The sequence below is a fragment of the Scardinius erythrophthalmus genome, assembly GCF_964197995.2.
Source record: "Scardinius erythrophthalmus genome assembly, chromosome: 18".
Classification (NCBI taxonomy): domain Eukaryota; kingdom Metazoa; phylum Chordata; class Actinopteri; order Cypriniformes; family Leuciscidae; genus Scardinius; species Scardinius erythrophthalmus.
The window spans coordinates 35961683-35985970 of NC_138238.1; the positions used below are offsets into that span (position 1 = coordinate 35961683).

The 24288-nt window shown below is 34.4% G+C and overlaps 3 protein-coding genes across 3 annotated transcripts in view; 2 read left to right on the forward strand and 1 right to left on the reverse strand.

Annotated features, from left to right (window-relative positions):
* Window positions 1-3754: 3754 nt before the first annotated feature.
* pagr1 (PAXIP1 associated glutamate-rich protein 1) lies at window positions 3755-8025 on the reverse strand. Its single transcript, XM_081393349.1, has 5 exons — window positions 7850-8025; window positions 7457-7629; window positions 6159-6486; window positions 4247-4335; window positions 3755-4159 (listed from the first exon to the last, which is right to left on the reverse strand). The coding sequence occupies exons 2-5, from the start codon at window positions 7617-7619 to the stop codon at window positions 3909-3911; spliced, it is 831 nt and encodes a 276-aa protein (XP_081249475.1). The 5' UTR covers window positions 7620-7629; window positions 7850-8025; the 3' UTR covers window positions 3755-3908.
* Window positions 8026-8888: 863 nt separating this feature from the next.
* On the forward strand, window positions 8889-15676 carry vps25 (vacuolar protein sorting 25 homolog). Its single transcript, XM_081393350.1, has 6 exons — window positions 8889-9007; window positions 10444-10589; window positions 12100-12153; window positions 12243-12331; window positions 14151-14226; window positions 14529-15676. The coding sequence occupies exons 1-6, from the start codon at window positions 8961-8963 to the stop codon at window positions 14639-14641; spliced, it is 525 nt and encodes a 174-aa protein (XP_081249476.1). The 5' UTR covers window positions 8889-8960; the 3' UTR covers window positions 14642-15676.
* A 2541-nt stretch (window positions 15677-18217) lies between these two features.
* The window catches only part of wnk4a (WNK lysine deficient protein kinase 4a), a 65226-nt gene continuing 59155 nt past the window's right edge, over window positions 18218-24288 (forward strand). The window contains exons 1-2 of the mRNA XM_081393320.1: window positions 18218-18384; window positions 18609-19241. Of these exons, the coding sequence (XP_081249446.1) occupies window positions 18636-19241 (606 nt within the window). The 5' untranslated portion in view covers window positions 18218-18384; window positions 18609-18635. The remainder of the gene's footprint in view (window positions 18385-18608; window positions 19242-24288) is intronic.

Here is a 24288-nt window from a genome sequence, read left to right on the forward strand (position 1 = left end):
CAGAAATGTTTCTTGAGCATCAAATCATCATATTAGAATGATTTCTGAATGATCATGTGTAATGATGCTGAAAATCAGCTTTGATCACAGGAATAAATTACATTTGACAATATATTCATACTGAAAACAGCTTTTACAGGGGTGCATTTCAAAATTTGAACAGCTTTAAATTGTAATATCGCACAATTTTACTGTTTTTATTAGGGCTGTCAAACGATTAATCGCGATTAATCGCATCCAAAATAAAATTTTGTTTACATAATTTGTCTGTGTACGGAGTATAATTATTTTCTATATATAAATACACACACATGCATATATACATTTAAGAAAATGTGTTATTTATATATAAAATATTTATATATAATATAAATTATATATAATATAAATATATATACACAGTATATACATGCAAATATTTCTTAAATATATACATGCATGTGTGTGTATTTATATATAGAAAATAATTATACACCGTACACACACATGTATTATGTAAAAACAAACTTTTATTTTGGATGCGATTAATCGCGATTAATCGGTTGACAGCCCTAGTTTTTATTAAATAAATGGCGAGCAACGTTAAAACATATTACCGACCAAACTTTTGAACGATAATGTACGTATATAAAAATATAATTATCGATGTTATAATTCTATACCGTTTTGTAAAAAAAAAAATAAAAAAAAAATAATTAAATACTAGAGACTAAAATCAAGCTTTTTAAATGCTAAAAGCAAAGTCAGGCATCACAGTATGAAAAAAATGCATTTTCATTTTGTTTCTAAAATATAGTATGGCCTCAGAAGACTGGAATATAGCGTATAAATCACTGTCTGTTTGGATGGAAAACATTTGTACATTTTACCTAATATCCACTTTTGTGTTCCACAGAAGAAAGAAAAAACAATAAATGACTTTCATTTTTGTGGTGAACTATTCCTCAACCAGAGCTGATCAAATGAAGGAAACCCCCATCAAACCCTGTCTGTCGGAGAAAGAGGCAGCTCGGGGTTTGGGAATGTATTATTTTGTACATGCTCAGAAAACAAGCGTTAATGGAAAGTAGCTACCTTGAATGTTCTCCGATTCAACCTGTGATCAAACGCAGTTTTACCAGGAAATTGTTTAACATGTCCCTAGTATAACCTCTTCAAACAAAGACCTGAGTCCTGAAACCCTACATACGTTTTAAAGGGACATGATCAAATATATATTAAGCTGCCTTATCCCTGTGGAAACTCTGACAACCTTATCCCTGATCTTTTACTCTTTAGTTTTAGCCAGAGGCGAGTTTCCACCAAACAAATGTGATACTTTACATGGTCAATGTGAAATTTATTTGCACTTTATTCATTTTGTTGTCTTCAAAGCCATTTTGTTCATCTCACGGATAAACGTTCCTAATTTATCGTGCTTTGTTGGAAGATATCTACCATTTTGATTTCTTTTTAGCCATTTTTGTTTTGTTTGTTAATGGGTCACTCAAGCCATCTAATCTCTGTCTTGTCATAAATCAAGGATTCATTTGCAGATGAATTTGGCCCAGTATGTTTTATTTAATAACGCAGCTTTCAAGCTCATGCAAGTTCGACCGTACCACTTTTATCAGAGAGAAATGAATAACATTGCAAAGTGTCCTGCCAGAAGTCCTGTTTCTGAAGCTTAAAATGACTGAATGCTGATTTGAAAGAAACACACGGGTGCAAAATGTCCATTGCACTAAATTGGGTATATGACTTTGCATGTGTATATTCCATCTTTGTCCCTCGTGAACCCTCTATAATGTACCAGTTCCACGTGCACCGATATCCCAACTATTTAATCCTAGTGAACTGCAACGACTGCTTTTGATGGTTTTCTTTGAAAGCTTCTATGTTTTAGTTGGTTTAACTTCTGTTGTTTTTTCCATATGTAAACCTGTTTAACCTGTTAACATGAGTACAAATGTAATTCAAATATATACTCTTGTCTCATATTCTGCATGTGATAATTGTCGGTTCTCCTGGTCCGTACGGGGTTTACTCGAGACCTCGATGATGTCGAGCATCAGTCATCGTGACCTCTGTGGAGCCATCTGGAATTAAAACCAGCTTAAATGGAGTCAAAAAGGACAGATAATGTTTTTTTTTTATATCAAATGTCCTCTTGATTCCTCTTAATTTGAGAGCCTGTACCAGACGGGTGATTCTTTGAATCCAGACAATGCAATTCAGGCTAACAGGCCACAGAATGATCCACGCTAATACATCGGCTTACGTTCAACCTTCACAGAACATAAAGTCTGGGAGCTTTCAACACCGGATGTGGTTTGTAATTACTGGATAAACTCGCTCAAATTCAGTACAATTTGCTAATGAATCATTCAGTATATACATCACTATGGCTTGTGAACAAGTTTAGCCTAACTAGAAAATAATAAGAAATAAAAAAACTGCATATTTGTGATAAAAACATTTCCATGACTTTTCCAGGCCTGGAAAGCTGGGAAATGATATATTTCCTGATATTTGTCTGACCATGGAAGTCCCCAAAGCGTTAGGTTTGTTTTTGTTTTATTTTAATTAAAATTAGTTTTAAAGAAAAGCAAAGACATTGGTGACACTTTACAATAAGGCTCCATTTGTTAACTATATTAGTTTACATGAAGTAACAATGAAAATACCTCTAAAGCATTCATTAATCTTAGTTTAATGTACATTTCAGCATTTACTAATACATGATTAAAATGTATATGTTAATATTATTTAAAGGACCTGAGCTAACATGAACTAACTTATATAAACTAATGTTAAAGGGACTATATGTAAGAATTTTCATATGAATTAATCACTTTGTGTAAACCTTAAAAAACAAGACCTTCCCTGACTTCCCAGGTTGTGTCTATGAGAGCATGTAGACTGATTTTTGTGAAGGAATCAGGATGTTTACGTGCTTCTGGGAGCCTCTCTTCCTTTCATGCTTGTACAATGTTCAGGATAAATAAACACAAATTTGTGCCATAACGTCAATATATCATGCAAAGAAAAGGGATTAATTCAAACTAGTCTCACATAGCCAGATCTATATAGTCTGTAGTCTCAAATATACTTTATAATCAAACTATCGTAAGTGTAATTTGAATTACTTCATCTGTTGACATGATGTCGGTGAATCGCAGAGTTGGTTTAAACACTTCCACATCGCTACGATCAGATGCTTTCTGAACTGCTGTATTCAATGCTGTCATTTTTGTGTGTTTATTTTGTCATTGAGAGGAAAGGTATTTCCAAAGTCTTTTTACTTCTAAGCAAAGAATGAAAAACAAGTTCACCATTGAACAGAAGTGCTTTCTACTGTAGTGCAAAAAATCTTTGAAACCTTTGATCGACTGTATACACACACTGCCATTCAAGTTTGGGATCAGTAAGATTTTTTTAAATGTTTTTAAAAGAAGTCTCACCAAGACCATTTTATTAAAATAAAAAAAAAGTAATATTGTGTAGTATTATTACAATTTAAAATAACTGTTTTCTATATGAATATTTTATAAAAATGTATTGTTTTTAAACACATTACGAGTGCTGTAGTTCACTTAACGGCCACCGGTGTCGCTAACAACGAGGCTTTCTGAATTCTACATCCAGCCCCTTTAACAAAAATTAATGAATTCAGTAACAAATATATTGCATTAACTAAAAATTACTACTGTAACCTTATTGTAAAGTGTTACCAAGAAATGAATATCATTAAAAAAATAGCAAGACACCAGAATCTAGGCAATACATTTATTCACATTGTAAAAAAAAAACCTTTGAATAAAAAAAGACAACATCCGTAAAATATGAGCATCTCTCTGTCCAATGCAAAATGCTGAATTATGTAGAGTTAAAAAACCTGGCATTCGTTCAAGCAGTCTGTGGTTCCCTCAGTATCTCCTCTGTCTGGGACTGAAGACAGTGCTGGGGTCGCTGTCTCGTTCTCGCTCTTTCTCCCGCTCTCGCTGACTGTTCGGCGATAAAGGCGGCTCGACGGCAGGCCCTGGCCGTGCTTTATCGCTTTTGAAAAGGTCACGACCTGTCCTTAGAATCTGCTCCTCGATCTTTCTGTGGCGCTTCATGTCCGACAGCACTTTGTCCAGCCGGGCCTCGCGTCTGACCGAAGAGCGGGCAGAGGAACCTGGAATTCAAGTCCGCATTATTCATTTATTTTGTGTTTGCCAATATCGCCAAATCTATACATTGTGGAAAAATGTGTTTATCATACCTGGTGTCCTGCGGCGACTGAGAAAAGAGTTCTTGGGTGTTGCCATAGTCTGCTCTTCATCAAAATCAAACTCAGTTGGTGTGAGGGCTCTGCAACACATAGAAATAGATACATATAGTTTACTTGTTTAAAAATGGCCTTGCCCACTGTGTATAAAAAAATACAGTAATATTGTGAAAAGTAATTTTTCAAAATAACTTTTTAAATGTAATTTCAAATTCTGATATATAGTGCAAATCATTCTAATATGATGATTTGATGCTTAGGAAACATTTCATTTATGTTAAAAGCAGGTTTTTTTTATTGTAAAATATTTCACGATATTACTGTTTTTGATCAAATAAATGCAGCCTTGAAGAGACTTCTTTCAAAAACATAAAAAAATTATTTGTTTCATCTTTGATCGACCGTATACACACACTGCCATTCAAAATGTTTTCACCAAGACCATTTTATTTGATTAAAATACAGAAAAAAAAAGAGAAATATGTGTAGTATTATTACAATTTAAAATAACTGTTTTCTATATGAATATATTATAAATTGTCATTTATTCCTGTGATGCAAAGCTGAATTTGCATAAGCTGAATAAATAACTTTATTCAGCAAGGATGCATTAAATTGATCAAAAGTGACATTTATAATGTAACAAAATATTTGAGCTTTCTATTCATCAAAGATTCCTGAAAAAAATTGTACTGTTGAAAAACTGTTTTCAAAATTGTTTCTTGAGTATCAAATCATCATATAAGAATGATTTCTGAAGGATCATGTGATGCTGAAGACTGGAGTAATGATGCTGAAAATTCAGCTTTGATCACAGGAAGAAATTACATTTTACTATATATTCACAAAGAAAACAGTAAGCCTATTTTAAATCTTAATAACACTTCGCAAAATTACTGGGTTATTTTTCTTATATTTTCAATCAAATAAATGCAGCCTTGCTGAGCAGAAGAGACTTTTAAAAAAACATTAAAAATCGTATCAATCTCAAACGTGAACGGCAGCGTATACTATGGAAGCTTGTTTCCGCCACAGAATAAAACATTTTAAAAGATAATTGCGACTTTTTATCTCACAATTGTGAGTTTACATCTCGCAATTCTGACTTTATTTCTCAGAATTGCGAGATATAAAGTCAGAATTGCTTGAAATAAAGTCGCACTTGCGTCTTATAAAGTCAGAATTCTGACTTTTTTTCTGGCAATTGCGACATTATATCACGCAATTCTGACTTTATAATACGCAACTGGGAGATATAAAGTCAGAATTGCATGATATAAAGTCGCAATTGCCTGTTATAAAGTCAGAATTGTGAGATATAAACTATTCTGAGGTAAAAAAAAAAAAAATCTGTCTTTTTTTCCCTTAGAATTGGACTTTATATCTCACAATTGCGAGATATAAACTCGCAATTATGTGATATAAAGTCAGAATTGCGAAATATAAAGTCAGAATTGCGTGATATAAAGTCGCAATTGCGAGAAAAAAAGTCAGAATTCTGACTTTATAAGATGCATTTTGTGACTTTATTTCACGCAATTTCGACTTTATATCTCGCAATTCTGACTTTATAATACGCAATTGCGACTTTATTTCACGCAATTGCGACTTTATATTTCGTAATTCTGACTTTATAACACGCATTTTGCGACTTTAATTCACGCAATTGCGACTTTATATTTCGCAATTCTGACTTTATAACACGCAATTTCGACTTTATTTCACGCAATTCTGACTTTATATCTCGCAATTCTGAGAAATAAAGTCAGAATTGCGAGATGTAAACTCGCAATTGTGAGATAAAAAGTTGCAATTATCTTTTAAAATGTTTTATTCTGTGGCGGAACAAGCTTCCATAGAATACTGTATATAGCCATTTTTCCGTCTGTATAATATTGGGACTCACTTGAGCTCGTCCTCCTCTTGTTTGGCCTCCTGCGAGTCTTCTCCATCTCTGTCAGGCGAGGGAGTGCGTGGAGGGGTCGGAGGTCGGCGTGGGAGAGCGACCCACTTCAGCTCGAGCGCTTCTCCTTTAGACAGGAGCTCATACAGGCGTTTGATCTCCTCGGGTGGAGGCATCCAGTTCTTAGGGTTCCCCATCTCCTCGTCACTGTAAGGGATCTCCCAGTCCTCCTCATTCTGCACCAGCTTCCCTTCTCCACCTCCATTCATTTCTCCATCTGTGGTTATTCCCTCTTTCTGCTCCTCTACATCCATGGCTTCTTGGTCTCCCTCTACACAGAAGCGATTACAGTGTTCATATATGCATTATGACAAACAATATCTCACACACCTTACACAAAGTATTGTGGTGGTACTTTGATATACAGCCTGGACGGTTCTCCAAGGTACAATAAGTAAAGAATATAAAAAGCATGATATAGAGCAGGGGGTGTCAATGTTTCAGATGCCATGGACCCCCAAATATGAGCACTCTCATCTAAAATTTAAAAGCCATGTAGTTTCTTGAATAAAAGCCTAGTTTGTTACTGTGAAAATGTTTATTTCAAATGTCTAAAATATTATTTGGAAAACATTTAGTTTTTACTATTTAGTTTCCTGCTCATTATTTATCAGGGAAGCTTTAAAAAAACAATAAAAATATTTTTAAAAAAAGGTAATAGCCACTTTATCTCACAATTCTGAGAAAGTCAGAACTGCAAGACCTAAACAGTGATTGCGAGAAACAAATGGCAGAATTGTGATTGTGAGATAAAATGTCACAATTGCCTTTTTTTTATTCAGTGATGAAAAACACACACAAAAAAACCTCAAAATGTGAGAAAAAAAAGTCAGAATTTCAAGATGCAAACTTGCAATTTTTTAACAGAATTTGAGATAAAAAAGTCGCAATTAGTTTTTTTTGTTTTTTTTTTTAGATAGTTTCCACCACATAATAAAAACGTTTAAAAAGTAATTGCAACTTTTTATCTCGCAATTCTGACTTTATAACTCGCAATTGTGAGATAAAAAGTCGCAATTATCCTTTAAAATGTTTTATACAAAGGTTTGTCTAAATACCCGATTCGGATTGGCTGAAACAAGCTTCCATACTTTAGTAAGCTTCCAGTACTGTACTTCTAGATGCAATATTATTATTATTATTATTATTATTATTATTATTTTATACACTGCTTTTCTCTAAACTTTTCCCTTGTATCCCCCAGTTTGAACCCCCCTGGGAGACAAATGTGAAGCGCATACTTGTGTCATCCTCCGGTATAGTATCCTTTGGGGTTTCAGTCGTCTCCTCGTCTCTTTCTTTTTCCTGTTCTTCCTCTTTTCCTGCAGTTTTGTCCTGTTCACTGACTCCCATAGACTCTACCCGCTCCGCTAGCGAGGACTGCGCCTCCTCCGCCGCCTGCATCCCTGCACACCTGAGGACAAGCACACGCTGCAAACTGAGGACTTTACACTTCAAAAAACGAATATAATATTTCTATTCAATTCTATATAATTTAATATTATATTATGGTTCTGTGTCAATACGTCATTTTCTGTCTAGTTTCGCGCTTTGAGGGCAGACTGAGCATCATTCCGAAACATATAAATAATTATTTATATTCTACAAACATGAAGAAGCGGAGGCAAACTTACAGTTGTTTCCCCTGCTCCGTTACAAACTACTGCGCGGAATAGCAGAACACATCAGTGTGCTTTTATTTCAGAAAATAATACTGCATTAGTTTTCATGACGAGCACTGTTTATTTCGGCGCCTTGACGTCACTCGTCTCATGTCCCGGATGAGAGGAACCGCCCACAGCGCCACCACGCGCTCGAATGACCGTTACACACTTTTCTGTTGGATTGCAGTGTTTATGGGACAGACAGATAGATATACTTTTTATAAATCAAACGATTCATGGCGTATCATGGTATTTATGAATAGTATTTCAATATAGGCTAAATAACATAGCAAGACCCTACCGATAGTTCTGTTATTAGTTTTTAATACATGTCGAATTCAGTTACACGAGAGCTAAATTGCACTGTAATAACAGTTTATTACAGTTTCTTGTTCTGTAATAATAAACAATAACAAACTGTAATAATAAAATAATAAAATTTTCGAAAGTTTCTGAGATTCTTGTAATGTTAAATTGTTTTCGGGGAGGAAAAGTTATTTATTCACCACATTCCTTATTATAATGTCTGGCTTTATTTCCACACCACTGCATTTCAGAAAAAAAAAACATTCCACGTTTTTTTAAAAGACGAACCGAATTCGATTTGTCCGATTATATATATATATAGTTATAAATCGGTTATGTTATAGTTATAAGTTATATATATATATATATATATATATATATATATATATATATATATATATATATATATATATATATATATATATATATATATATATATATATATATATATATATATATAAATCGGACAAATCGAATTCGGTTCGTCTTTTTAAAAAACGTGGAATATTTTTATATATATATACTTTATATATATAAATCAATATATATATATTTGTAATACTACGTTATTTTCTATACATTTAAAAAAATCCATACGAGTCGTAATTCATTTTACTAGATGTCAAAAAATACCAAACAAACTATTCGTGTTATATTATTCTCATTTGTAAATCGTAAAAAGACTTTTAATTTGGCGGGTGTTTCCCATAATTCCATCAGAGCGGAAACAGATTGAAGCGGAGCCGCACATCAACAGAACTAGTACAAATCTGCGATGAGTTTTGAGTGGCCCTGGCAGTATAACTTTCCTCCATTTTTTACGTAAGTAAATCCATTTGTCAGTGACCGCAGATGGAACAACTAGTTTCGTGTCTACAATATTGTCTGAATACTTCGCTCTATTGTAAAATATATATATACATAATGCTGCTGTTTGCATTCCGCTACGGAAGTAATCAAATCATTACAGTTGACACTTCACGCACAGTTCAGTCTCGCGACGGATGAAATGAAGTATAATTATGTATTACAATACTTACAGTTGCAATGTGTCATATAGCATTTAAATGCTGTATGGCATTACATGCTTAGAAAGGTGAAGGGAAGCTAGTGCGATCAGAATAGCCATGCTTCTGTGATTTACAACAAGAAGAAATTGTAATAAGTTAAAATTGCATTATAAAAAGATTAAAGAGTGCCATGGTTAGTGGAGAACCTGGAAATATTTGGACATTTTGAGAATTGCAATTTCCTGGCCTCGAAAAGTTATTGTTATTACAATTTTGACACATTATGGAAATGAACACAATTTCAAAAGTCATGGAAATATAAGTTTTGTTAATTCTCAGCCCTGAAGTATCTCTATAAGATGATTCTTAAAGGGTTAGTTCACCCAAAAATAAAAATTATACCATAATTTACTCACCCTCAAACTGTCCTAGGTGTATATGACTTTCTTCTTTCAGCCAAACACAATCAGAGTTATATAAAAAAAAATATATCCTGGCTCTTCTCAGCTTTATAATGGGAGTGAATGGTACCACAGATTTTGAAGCGCATCCATCCATCATAAAAGTAATCCATGCGGCTCCAGGGGGTTGATAAAGGCCTTCTGAAGCGAAGCCATGCGTTTGTGAAAGAAAAATATCTATATTTATAACGTTAGCCTATATATACTATAATCACCAGCTCCCGGTAACGGCCGTATGTTTGTCTAGTTCCGGCAGAAGAGTGACCTCTGACCCGATGGAGTAAATTATGAGTGAAAATACATTTTTGGGTGAACTAACCATTTAAAAATACTGAATGCGGTCATTTTGACGGTACAACAAATGTATGCAGACATATTCATTAATAATTTATCAAAATAAAATAGTTACATTATTATTTAGAAGATGATCTTGATGGAATTCATTTACATCAATAGGTGTGATATTCTTGCAAATTTGGCCTCGAATTGTTATTGAACTTTCAGTCTAATGTTAGTAATTTTTTGGCATAATATACTTATGTTCATATTGTATTATTAAAAAACTTTCGCTGCTTTTGAGGTGGGATATGGGTAAGGTTTGGTGGAATGTGTAGGTTTAAGAGGATCAATAGTGTAATTACATGCAGATATATTTAATGCAAGTATAATGTAAAAACCTGTATGTACACAGTAAGTGTATTGTATCAAATTATTTAAGTTAAACGTCAGTACACGGTAGTTGAATACACTTAATATTAAGTGGCACCCTTTTATTATGTTTTTGCAGATTGCAGCCGAATGTTGACACGAGACAGAAGCAGTTGGCGGCGTGGTGTTCACTCGTGCTGTCGTACTGCCGGCACCGCAAACTCTACACGCTGGACGTGCTCGAGGCGCAGGAAAGCCCCATGTTCAACAACAAGAAAATTGAGAGTATCCTTTCATGGACGCCACTGCGTCTTATGCCTGGTTCAGATTACACGATTTTGGCACGATCTGTTTGGTGTCGTGGGGACTCGTAAACGACAACGGGCGTCGGGAGGCAAGATTCGATCGTTTCATCTCGTATAGTGTGTCATAGTGGGCGACAACCGACGTTGCGTCTGCGATGCTTCAAGACATCACGCATACCTGTCAACCCTCCCGTTTTTCCCTGGTATTTCTCACATATTTTAATCTTTCTATTAAAAAAATTAAAAAAAATCCGACTGGGCGTGGAAATCCCGCCCTGCAGCTAATTTCATTGGTTAAGGTTACAATGACATGTAGGTTTAGGGATCAGTGTTTGGTGTAGGCAATCAGTACTGTGATTCACAACTAATAAAATCTTTAGAATCGGCTACAGGGCGGGATTTCCGCTGAAGTAGTTTGGGGGGAAAAACTGTGTAATCTGACACAGTGACTATTGTAACAGACAAAAAAATCGTGTAATCTGAACCAGGCATTACCTGTCTTTGTGTTATTTTATATGATGGACATTTTAAGGATAGTTCACCCAAAAATGAAAATTAGCCCATGATTTACTCACCCTGGCCTGAAGCCATCCTAGGTGTATATGACATTCTTCTTTCAGATGAATACAATCAGAGTTATATTAAAAAATGTCCTGGCCCTTCCAAGCTTTATAATGGCAGTGAATGGGTGTATGTCTTTGGAAGTCCATCAAAGCGCATCTATTCATGATTAAAGTTGTCCAAGAGTTAATAAAGGCCTTCTGAAGTGAAGCGACGTGTTCTAACTAGACGGCTGCCGGAAGCTAGTTATTTTATTCTATAAAGTTTTAAATATGGACATTTAGGCCTTTATTAACACCAAAGAGCCTTTTAATCATGAATAGATGCGCTTTGATGGACTTCCAAAGACATACACCCTAGGGCTGTCAAACGATTAATCGCGATTAATCGCATCCAAAATAAAAGTTTGTGTTTACATAATATATGTGTGTGTATGGAGTATAATTATTTTCTATATATAAATACACACACATGCATATATATTTAAGAAAAATGTGTTATTTATATATAAAATATTTACATATAATATAAATTATATATAATATAAATATATATACACAGTATATGCATGCACATATTTCTTAAATATATACATGGATGTATGTGTATTTATATATAGAAAATAATTATACACTGTACACACATATATTATGTAAAAACAAACTTTTATTTTGGATGCGATTAATCACGATTAATCGTTTGACAGCCCTAATACAGCCATTCACTGCCATTATAAAGCTTGGAAGGGCCAGGACATTTTTTTAATATAACTCTGATTGTATTCGTCTGAAAGAAGAATGTCATATACACCTAGAAGAATTCACCTTCATGGTGAGTAAATCATGGGCTAATTTTTATTTTTGGTCGAACTATCCCTCTTTTTCTGCCATTACTTGCAATGTATATTTCCCATAACTTGTGTTGTTTAGGAAAACTTTCAGTTGAAGCCATACAAGTAGTGTTTGAAGAACTGAGAAAAAAAGGTGGGAAGAAACAAGCATTTACAAGAAGACACGGTTTCCCAGGTTGTAAAATGAGTTTCACAATTATTTTGTTCTTTGCTTTGGCGCAGGAAACCTGGAATGGTTGGATAAAAATAAATCACGATGTCTTGTAATGTGGAGGAGACCAGAGGAGTGGGGCAAACTCATTTATCAGTGGGTGAGGAAGAATATCCTGTGCTTATCAAACACAATGCCACTGTGCGAAGTAATGAGAGTTGAATGTTCTTTTCCATGTTCGGACCATCGCTGAGCTGTACACATTTAAGATGACATGCATGGATTGACTATTGCACTTTTGCTTAGTAAGGACAGTCATTGAGGTCTCTGTAGTGGAAAGGCCCCGATATACTTCAAGCGAAATCAAAAAATAAACAGGTTTCATTTCGAACTAAATCAGGCGAAAACGAAGTTCGTTTTGAGTTCATTTTGAGTTTTCGATACAGAGTGCCAAAGCAAACTTTGCAGAAAAGTGATGATGTAATAGGGGGCGGGGCTCTGAGGCTCCGCCTACTTTGCCATGGAAATGTTCCAGGTCATTTCTTCTGTTCAGTCCATCGAGGTTTTACACTGTGAGTAAAAACATGAACACACTGTAAAGTTGCTTTATAGTAGAAAATAAGTAGTTCTAATCGAAAGTGTCACTGTTTTTTTCAAGTGGAATATTGTAAAGCTGCTCCTTTAAAGCATATATTCTATAAAGCGTTATATAAGTAAACGTGACATGGCTTGACTAGTGGGCCAAATTGTAGAGCTAGTGCAAACGTATCCACATCTATGATCAGATGCTTTCTTAGCTGCTGGTTTCTCACCGCTGTCATTTTTGCTGTTTATTTTGATATTGAGAAAAAGATGCACAGCGCGTATTTACATATTCACTGTAAACGTCTCTCTCAGCAGTGTTGGTGGCCTCAGGATGTTCACTAACAGTAGACCGCTGGTCACATGTTTGGAACTTATTTTTACCCTAAGCGAAGAATGGAAAACAAAACAACCTCACCTTGAGTATATCGGGGCCTGAAGACGTACACAGACAGGTCATACATGTTTGTGATAAAACAGATTAGTGAAATGCAAGCTCTATCCACAATAGCAATATTTGGTAAATAAAGATATTCTTAGCTGATTCTTATTAATTACACTTGCGGGGTTTTTAGTGACGGAAAAGGAAGTATACATGCTAGCATGATGTATGGATACATTACAATTAAATGTACAAAACAGCATTTATTTTGAAATGGCAATCTTCTGTAACATTATACATGTCTTACTACTGTATACTGTCACGTTTGTGACCATGAACCACAAAACCAAATTTTCTGAAATTGAGATGTATACATAATATGAAAGCTGAATAAATACGCTTTCCATTGATGTATGGTTTGTTAGGAAATACAACTATCTGAAAATCTGGAATCTTAAGGTGCAAAAAAAATCAAAACATTGAGAAAATCTCCTTTAAAGTTGCCCATTTATGTTCGCGATTGTACAGCATTCACTCACAAAAATAAATGTCTCATATATTTATGGTAGGAAATGTACAAAATATCCTTATGGAACATGATCTTTACGTAATATCCTAATGATTTCTGCCATAAAAGAAAAATTGATAATGTTGACCCATACAATGTTTTGTTGGCTATTGCTACAAAAATACCTGTGCGACTTGATCCAGGGTCACATTTGATCAGTTTAATGTGTCCTTTAATGGAAAAAAGTCTTACTGACCCTTTTACTATTAATAGATAGATAGAATGATAGAACGATAGATGTTCTAATGCTTATCAAACTGATGCTGGTTGAGCTTCATCCACACACATGATAGAATTCTGACAGCTGGATTTATCTGTGTATTAATTGTCATGCCAACTCTGTTTGCTGATGAAAACATTGCATTTAACTTATTTTGTCCTGCAAGTGATCCGTTAAGTCAAGGTGTTTAAGTGCACTTTCTTTTTCCCCTCAATTGTTACATGTAGGTTTCCAAAAATGGCATGGTCAACTCGGTGTTTACACTTTATGAACTCTCTAATGGGGATGACACAGAAAAAGAAGGTATAGAATTATATCTATTATGCATTGCACCACATCAGTAACATAGTATATATATATATATATATATATATATATATATATATATATATATATATATATATATATATATATATATATATATATATATATATATATGCATATACATATTTATTTATTTATATATTTATTTATTTATTTACACACGCTCTACTGTTTGAGCTACAGGAAAGCTTATATATCTTTATAAATAACTTTCCTGGTTGCGATGTACTGGGATCACTAGGAAGCAGCTGAGGTTTGCACTGATCTGTTGTATCTTTCAGAGTTTCATGGCCTGGAGGACTGGATGCTGCTGCGTTCACTGCAGGCCCTGCAGGCTGATGGGAAAGCAGAAATGATCTCGATGGACGATGGAAAAGGAGTCAAGTTCTTTTGAATCAGGTTTTCTCAAGTCAGACTTTGGGTTGGGGTGTTGGGTTTCTGTCAGCCCAGCGTGATCTTTTGTCTCAGTCCGTTGGGATCTTGTTTGGACTGTGTATTACACTCCACTGCTAAATCAGCAAGTCATTATTTGGCACATGAGCCCAAACTACATGTAAGGGTCTTCCTTGTTGGAACATGTTTAAATTGGTGGTTTTACACCTGTAAAAACTGGAGCTGAGTTAAGAAACCAAGATTTTGTTCTTCACCATTATGCATACAAAGCGATACGTCAGACCAAAACTAAGGAATATCAATATCTTAATGTAGATTGAGACTAATTTCATTTTTTGTGTACATATGTTTTTATTTCCCTCCTGTTCTTGCTGTCGATCCTGAAGGACTCTAGTTCTACTTGAATCTTTGTTCTGTGTAGAACCACAAAGCCAAAAGACGGTCTTCTAATCTCAGACACGACTTTTGCGAATCCTGCGATGCTTCCTGGCTAAGATAACATGTTCTTGAGTAAATGTCTTGTTTCTGATTGCGGTGGAATTCATATCAACAACATTTTGCTGAAATCTGGTTGCGTTGACTCCTTTTCCCCGACTGTCACTGTATCTTACCACCTTTTATACCTATGTAATACTGTACAAATAAACGATGGAGACGTTTTCAGTTCTCTCTTGGAAAACCCCTTGAAAATGCTGTGTTTGTCTTCACTGAAGTGCGCTTGCCTTAAATATTTGATTTTCATATGCATATCTCACGTGCATTGAACCACGGCTTACAGCACAAAATCATTTTTCTAAAATTTGAAAAAAAAAAAAAAAAAGCTTGCAAAAAAAAAAATTTTTTTGTTTTTGATTTTCCATGCAATTATAGTTGCCTGATTAGTGGCTGGTTTGTGCGTTGCTCTATGCTTCTAATGGAAGAGTTGATATGCTGTAATTATTACCGTTGCTCATGGTTTGGGTAAAGAGTTTTACAGAGTTCGTCTCTCGGATATGTACAGAAATGTTTAAAAATAAAAATCTATTTTATACAGTGCACAAAAAATAATTTTAATTTAATAATTGTTGTAAAAAAGTAGCAGATTGTTAAAAGTAGCAACTTAAAATTGAAGTTGTTTTGTCCTTTCCAAAAATCGATTGGATGGTGTGTGTTTGCTATTGGTGGATCTCATGAGAGTCACAGGTTGTCCCGACCTCGCCAACAGAGAAGAGAAAGAGAAAAAGAAAGAGAAGAGAATGCTGGTTAGATTACTTACAAATTGTAGTCCATTACAGAATACGAGTTGCATGATAAAATTTGTAGCTTGTAATGTAATATATTACACATTGGTAATGTAATCTGACTACTTTTGATTAGTTTTGACCCATCTTGTTTATAATATTGATTTAAACAGGACAATCTTGTACCATATAAAAAATACAAAGAGAAAGAAAAATGATTCAATTTTTTTTGTTATCGACAACATAAAGTGCATTAAACATTACATTATGTCAGGGTTTCCCATCCAGGGTTTGGGAAGGAACTACAGGGGGTTCATAAATTTGTTAAAAGCTAATAATTAATTAAATCATAATTAATCAAGTTAAATTAAAATAAATAATTTGAAAATAAATCAAAATAAAAACTAGTAATATATCTATATATATATATATATATATATATATATATATATTATACAGTATATATATATATATACAGTATATATATATATATATATATATATATATATATATATAGATATAGATATAGATATATTTGTTTTTGCTGTGTGGCCTTTCAATTTTCCATGCAATTATAGTTGCCTGACTAGTGGCCGGTCTGTGCGTACAATTCCATAAAACAGGAAATTTAGAAGATTTAAGGAGAATCAATGAATTCTGAATAATTTACTGACATTTTGTGAATAATAAATAATCATGTTAAAAAAAAAGAGTAAATATTCTGATTATGAATATTTTAAAAAGTGTTATCTCATTACAGTATTTAATTTTTGGAATCTGATTATGTTATCCAGATTACATATAATTAATTAATGTACATATATTTGCTAAATCCAGTGACCTTCTGTTTTTACATGTGACAGTCAGTAAGAGAGAAAGAGAGACAGGGGGCGCTCACGTGCGTGCGTCATGAAACAGCGCCCTCTGCTGAACATCCTTTACAAAATAATGCAATGCATCTTTATGAATCATCCCTGAGGGCCAGTTTAGTGTTGAACACAGATAATGGAACAGACATAGATGAAAGGGTACTAATGTACTTATAATACGTTTTTAATTTAACTTAATCAGATAGGCATACATTTTGCAGCCACTGTATGTTATGGAATATACAGTACAATGAATTGAACACAATTGTGAAAGTTGAATAAAATATATATACTGCACATTTAATAGAAGTACAGGAGGGAAGTTCCTGAGTAAATTAGCCTCCGTTATGAATGATGCTTTGTATGGTTGGTTTAAGTTTCTGGCACCGCTTGAACTTGCGCTGGATAATGTGAGCTGTCCCTCAGATCCTGGACCTTTTCTGGTTTAGACGGGCTAGAGTTCATAAATACAATCCAGTGTTTATACAGCAGATGATATATGGTTTGCAGAAGGTTTTTGCTCTTGGTTGTGAGAGATATAGACAAACAATACTCTTCATATAAGAGACAATGATTTTACAGTTAATAATGTATTGCTATTGGTGTGCTTTGTTGGTTATGGATTTGATAGATATTATTATATATGAAGCTCTGTGGCATTTCTGTGTTTTAATTTGGCCCATTCTGTTGTAGACATTGTGAATCAAAATCATTATTAGGGTCATGAAACAAAAAAATATATATTTAGGAGTTACGTAATTTTAACAAGAAATGCAAAAGATTTTAGTGTTTTTTATTTATTTATTTATTTTAGATGTGGAATGTTGCTTTTATTAGATGACCAAAATAATTCAGACAAAAACATGACAAGCTGAGCCCTTTTTAAATATTAATTTATATTAATTTTATTTTGGGGGCAGAATAATTCTTTAATAACCGTGTCCTAAACCCAGCATGAGAAAATTTATATTAATTATATTTTGGGGGCAGAATAATTCTTTAATAATCGTGTCCTAAACCCAGCATGAGAAAAGTCTAAAATAGTCCACCCAGACTCTATGGGGTGTGTGTTATTCTTTCAGCTCATAGCTAAATGTGAATTTAGATGTCAAGTTTCTTGTATATGAGCGTCTATGAATAACTATGAAATTCAAGGACATCTTTAATAGTAATTTAATGAACTTTTTGAAGTAACTGTTCCCAATTGATTTCTTGATTGTCAATGATAGGCTCCATAATAAATACACATATAATTTTTTACTAGATGAGTTTGTAAATGGCTTGAGAAATTGTAATGTCGTTTAAATACATCTTTATACAAGAACATAGACCCGTCGCGACGATTATCATATCTGGGTGGCCTCGTAATCCGGTTCAACATCGCAAGCGAACCGACACAAGGTGTTCTGATGATGGCACAGATAGATCTAGGCACAGACGTACTCAAGCCTGCAGTGAAACCCAACGCTGTGCGGGACTCACTCACTCAGGTGAAGGGGGCGGAGTCAGCGCTCGCTCACTGTGAAGAGCCGTAGTGCACGCGCGCCTCTGCAGAATGCGAAGCAACCGCGCGCGCGTGTGCAGCGACTCGAGTTTAATGTGAAATACCCTGCGCTATTTCAAATCTGGAGTCATTTCAGACTGCTCTAAATAAGGTAAATCTAAGTTCACTTGCGCGTTGTGTGGACATTATATATTTAATATAAAAAACGATATCTCTTTTATGTTGTTGTTGTTGTTGTTGTTAAAACCTAATTTGCTGTTATATTTGTCATATTTTCTTGTAAAAGTGAAGAAAAGACGCAACCGTCAGGCACATAATGTCCTTGATGCTTTGCGTTTAATGCGCGCGCTTGTTCATTTGTCTTTTTCCATCCAGTTTGTGATGCTTTGAGCAGTCCTCATCATGTCTCAAGCCGAAGTTGAGTTCGCTGGACGTGGTTTTCCAGGTTTACCTGTTGAATTAGAGAAGGACTGTCTCCCCAGAGTGCCAATGCTGCGGACGCACTCCTTGAGCGCGAGGAGGAACTCATACGTGCTTCATAAACTCAGTGTGGATATTGACCCGCAAATATACACTGAGACACTCTCCAAAGCGCTGTCATGGTCTTCTGAAAACATATTATCAGAGAGAAGAACTGAGGAAGATAAAACAGACCATGCATCTCCAAGTTCTCCATCTTTGGTCTCCAGCCCAGAGTCTTCTACACCCAATCCTGCAGCTCCAGAGGACTGGAGAAGCTCCGGCCAGACGCCTCTGTCCCCGGCTCAGGATGCCAGTTCAGATTCGGACATTGAGGGGTCCAAGGTCGAGCATGTGGTTCCACGACGCCCATTTGTGAGCAGACTGGAGCAGGACGAGAAAGAGGACATCGAGACCAAAGCGGTGGCCACCTCACCGGATGGAAGGTATCTGAAGTTCAACATTGAAATTGGGAGAGGGTCGTTCAAGACGGTCTACAAGGGGCTGGACACTGAGACCACAGTGGAAGTGGCATGGTGCGAGTTACAGGTAAGGTCTCTTTCTTTAAAGGTATGGCAATGTTTGGTTATGTAGGATAGTCCATGCAGGTTTAGACATCAGTTTGCAGTCATATATTGGTGTTGGCGAGGCTAATGATTTTTAGACCTGAAGCACAACCTATCCATACAGTATACTGTAATAAAGCAAATGAAGCAGATGTTTCAGATGTGTGGCTTAAAGACCATTCTTCTGTATTTGACTTCTACACGGATGCGTGGAAAAGCACATGTGGGCTGTTTTAGCTGCCTTGCTTGGAGTGTTTTTGTCCTAAACAGAAATCTAAAATTAAGAGCCATAACTAAACCAAGCCACTCCGAGATGAATCGCAACATTGTAACATTTGATTCACAACAAAACGTCATTGACATTAGGAAAACAAAATTGTGAATTTGCTATTCGTCCCATAAAGCATTGGAAATGACATAATCAACCGTATAGGAAATCAATAAATCATTATTAAACGTATAGTCCTTTATTATAAGTATAAAAACATATTAACATATTGCAAGAGCTACTTTTCTCAGTAACACTTTCAGGAAGGTTCCAGTTGTTAACATTAGTCAACATGAACTAGCCTATAAAGTTCTAAAGTATTTATTATTCTGAAGAGACTCGATCGCTTTATATGATGAACAGATTTAATTTAGGCTTTTATTCAAATTTAAACATTGTTCAGCGAACATAAACAGGAGCTAAACCGATCCTGCTTGACATGCAAGAATGAACCTCATTGGTTCTTGCTGAAGCTCAAACGTGTTGCGTAACACGAGAATGAACCTCATTGGTTCTCGCACGTCAAGCGAACATGTTTGAGCGTCAATTTATCATAACTGATGTGTGAGTTGATGAATGTTTATATGTGAATAAAAGCTTAAATTCAATCTGTTCATCATATAATAAAGCGATCAAGTCTCTTCAGAAAATGTTGGACTAAACCGCTCAATTCATATGGATTAGTTTTACAATCTCTTTTTGAACTTTTTGAAGCGTCAAAGTGGTAGTTGCGCAGACTGTCAATGGAGGGACAGAAATCTGTTGGATTTCATTAAAAAGATCTTCATTTGTGTTCTGAAGATGAACGAAAGTCTTACGGGTTTGGAACGACTTGAGGGGGAGTAATTAATGACAGAATTTAAGTTTTTGGGTGAACTATCCTTTTAAATGTGTTTTTTTTTTTTGTGGGGGGTAGTTACGGGTAGTTTTTAACTGGGAATTTGGCAGCTAAATGTGTTTCAAGAACTTTTCAACAACTTGTTTGTTTTCGTTTTTCCCAACAAATGGAAATCATGTTGAATTTCTCCTCGTGAAGAAGTGAATACTATCACTATTCAATCTCAGAGCTTGTGGAAGGTCTGTCCTGAAAGGTTAATTAAAACCAATATCTTAAAGGAGAAAATCGATGTGATTATACTTCCAGAGCCCTTCTCTTCGCTCAGGTTCAGTCAGGCTCTGTGTTTGCAAAATCTAATCAGTCGTGCGGGATCAGGTGCAGCAACTGTCCCACTGAACAAGATGCTCCTGCTACGTGCAAAAGCCAGTCTTTTCTCTGTTTCTGTGGTGTGTAAAGCTCAAACGTGTTTTTGATGTTGTACCTGAAGCTGTAGGGGGATTTGTGAAATCACTTGTCCAGGTTAGTCTACTTTCTCCTGTTTCTCTTTGACCTTGATCAGCATTCTGTCGACCAGAGCAATAATGCGCGTCAGAGTCAGGCGGTCACTCTTTCCACACTTAACTGTGTTAATACATGCCTTCCACACGTCTCTGCGTTCATTAAGAGAGACGTTCTCTCACAGACTCACGTACACACGTACTCACGTTCTCTCACAGTCCACCAGAGGATCACAGTTTGGGGTTGCTGGATATTTCTGTTGTGCTTTACTTTAATATCAACTTTGTTTCAGAAGTATCCTAAAATGCCTTAAAAACAAATGATTCAGAATACAGAGCTGCATGTAAAATGAATGTTGATTGCATAGTATGGATTATTTGGTTTTGAAAAAAAAAAAAAAAAAAAAAAAAAATATATATATATATATATATATATTTAATATTATATTTTAAAATAAATAAATTATAATTAGGGCTGTCAAAAGATTAATCGTGATTAATCGCATCCAAAATAAAAGTTTGTGTTTAAATAATATATGTGTGTGTACTGTGTATAATTAAATTTGTATATATAAATACACACACATGCTTTTATATATTTAAGAAAAATATGAAATTTATATATAAAAAAATTATATTTATATATAATATAAATTATAAATAAATATATACAGTATATGTATGCAAATATTTCTTAAATATATACATGCATGTGTGTGTATTTATATATACAAAATAATTATACAGAGTACACACACATATATTATGTAAACACAAACTTTTATTTTGGATGCGATTAATCGCGATTAATCTTTTGACAGCCCTAATTATAATATAAAATATTATTTCGGCCAGTTTTGATTACATTTTTCTGAATCCAGTATTTTTAGGATAATAATTTAGATCATATATTTTTAAAATGCAGAGAAATTTCAAAGGAAGACATTTGTTAAATTGTTGCCATTTTTAATCAAACTGAACAGAAGTAAATATGCATAGGAGTGATATTATGATGTCTTTAGGTGCTTTTAGAAGCTTGAAAATTCACTGACTTTTAATGAGTGGACAAAAATAATGGAATATTAAAAATAGCTTTACTTGTGTTTCGAAGATCAACAAAAGTTTTACACATGTGGAAACTATCCCTTTAATGGTTTGGATCCATTTAATACTATGCTGGCTTTTGGAAAACATGTTTTGTTTTTATAGGACTGATACGAGTGGAACAGGGCTGAGTTGGCAGAGTTATTCAGAAGTGTAAACACAGGGTGAATGTGCATGTGAGGATTCTTTGCACCTGTTGCTTTCTAGCATCATGCGCTCTTGTGATGATGGGGGTTTCTCAGGGGAAAGTGAGGCCTGGATTACGACTGTATTAAACCCGGCGCTGGGATTGATGTATCATATCGTATGATGATAATTCAAAAGCTCCCAATGCCCGAAGGTCACATTCCTAGTGTTTTGAGGGAATTGCTGTAATATCAGCTTGAACTAAAAGGATAAAAGGGAGCTTTGGGCTTGAGATTGAAGCGAAGCAATGAACCTAGTTCACTCAAAAATGAAAATTATGTCATTATTTAGTCAACCTATTTATTTAATGCCATTTTAAACCTGTAAGACTTTTCTTTCTTCCATTGAGCACAAAAGGAGATGTTTTGAAGAATGTTCACGCTTCTCTTTTTCAATATAGCAACCACAAGTAAAGGGCCTGTTAAATAAAAAACAACAACAACAAAAAAAACCCCACTCAAATACACCATAAAAGCATTATAAATATAGTCCATATCCCATGCAAATTTTGTGTAAGAAACAATTTAAGTCATTATTGACTGATAATTTTCTAAATGTATACATGATACGTTAATAATGACCATATGGGTTTAGAATGACATGAGGGTGAGTAAATCATGACATTTTTTGGGTGAAAAATTCTTTAATTGCTATAATATCAACATGTTATTTTATTATCATTGATATGGCATAGTTTTTGAAATATATTTTATCATTATATTTTTGTTGATAAAGTTTTAGTAATTTTTTTTTTTTTTTGCCTTTTGCATTATTATTTCTAAAAAAGTTTTTGTTTTTAGTTTTATTTTATTTAGTAGTTTATTTAGTAGATATTTTAGTACTTCAACCTAATGAAATTAGATATGTTGCCTTGTTTTGTTTTAGTTAATGTTTTTGTTGTTGTTGTTTTTTTAAATATTGAAAATGTTTTTATGGTTTTAGTTTTAGTTAATGATAATAAACCTGAATAGCAACTATAGGGATCAAAGTGAGCTTCAGGCTAGGGATTGAACCACGGCAATTTTGTAAAGACATGTAATTTTGACTCATGAATATGTTATTGCATTCTCATTAATTAGTGAGTAACTGTTGCAGATTTCTCTTTTAAATCACTTAATAATGCATTCGACTCTTTCCTGCTGCTTGTTAAGCTAAATCAGTCCCGGTGTGTGAGTGTGTAGAAGAGCGAGTCCCCCTGCAGGTGTTCGTCAGCTCTGATGGGATTTCTGATGATGCTGCTGCGTCACAATGATATCATCTTGAGCTGACCGCCAGTGTTCTGACCTTTTCTAATCTGGCCTCGTGCATTTCCACACACACAAGCCTATGAGGACCTTCCAGATCAATCCTCCTCATTTGGTACTGCAGACTTTGGTTCCCCAAAGAACCTTTCAGTGAACAGTTCTTAAAAGAACCATTTTTTTAAATTCTAAAGAACCTTTTCCACTATAAAGAACCTTTTGCACAATGGAAAGGTTCCATTGATGTTAAATGTTCTTCATGGAACCATCGATGCCAAATAAAGAACCATTATTTTTAAGAGTGTTGGTGGTTTTCACTGCAGGTGAAGAATTTCATCCTTTTGTTATACTAGACAATTTTACCCAAAGTGACTTACAAATGAGGACGATTACTAGCAGTTTATCATAAAAGCCAAGTCGTTTTGTGTACATTCTCACCTCATCCACCATTATGGATTTTTTTTCCCACTGAGCTTATCCCTCAATTAAGTGTTCATAGGAGAAACTTCAAAAATGTGATATATGCTATTATAGTTTTTGTATTTTTGTTTTCATTTTGAATTTTTAGGTAAAGTTTGAATAATTTGTTTTGTGTGTGTTTTTTTTTTTTTGCTTTTGTATTATTATTTTTATAAAATAAAAATGTCTGAAGTTTTTGTTTTTAGTTTTATTTTATAAAGAAGTTTATTTAGTAGTTATTTTAGAACTTCAACTAAACTAAACAAATAAATGAGATATGTTGCCTTGTTTTGTTTCAGTTTATGTTTTTTTTTTTAAGCATATTGTTTATCATTATGCTAAAGCTTGTGGTTTTAGTTTTAGTTAATGATAATAAACCTGAATAGCAACTAAAGGGATCAAAGTGAGCTTCAGGCTAGGGATTGAACCGCAGCAAT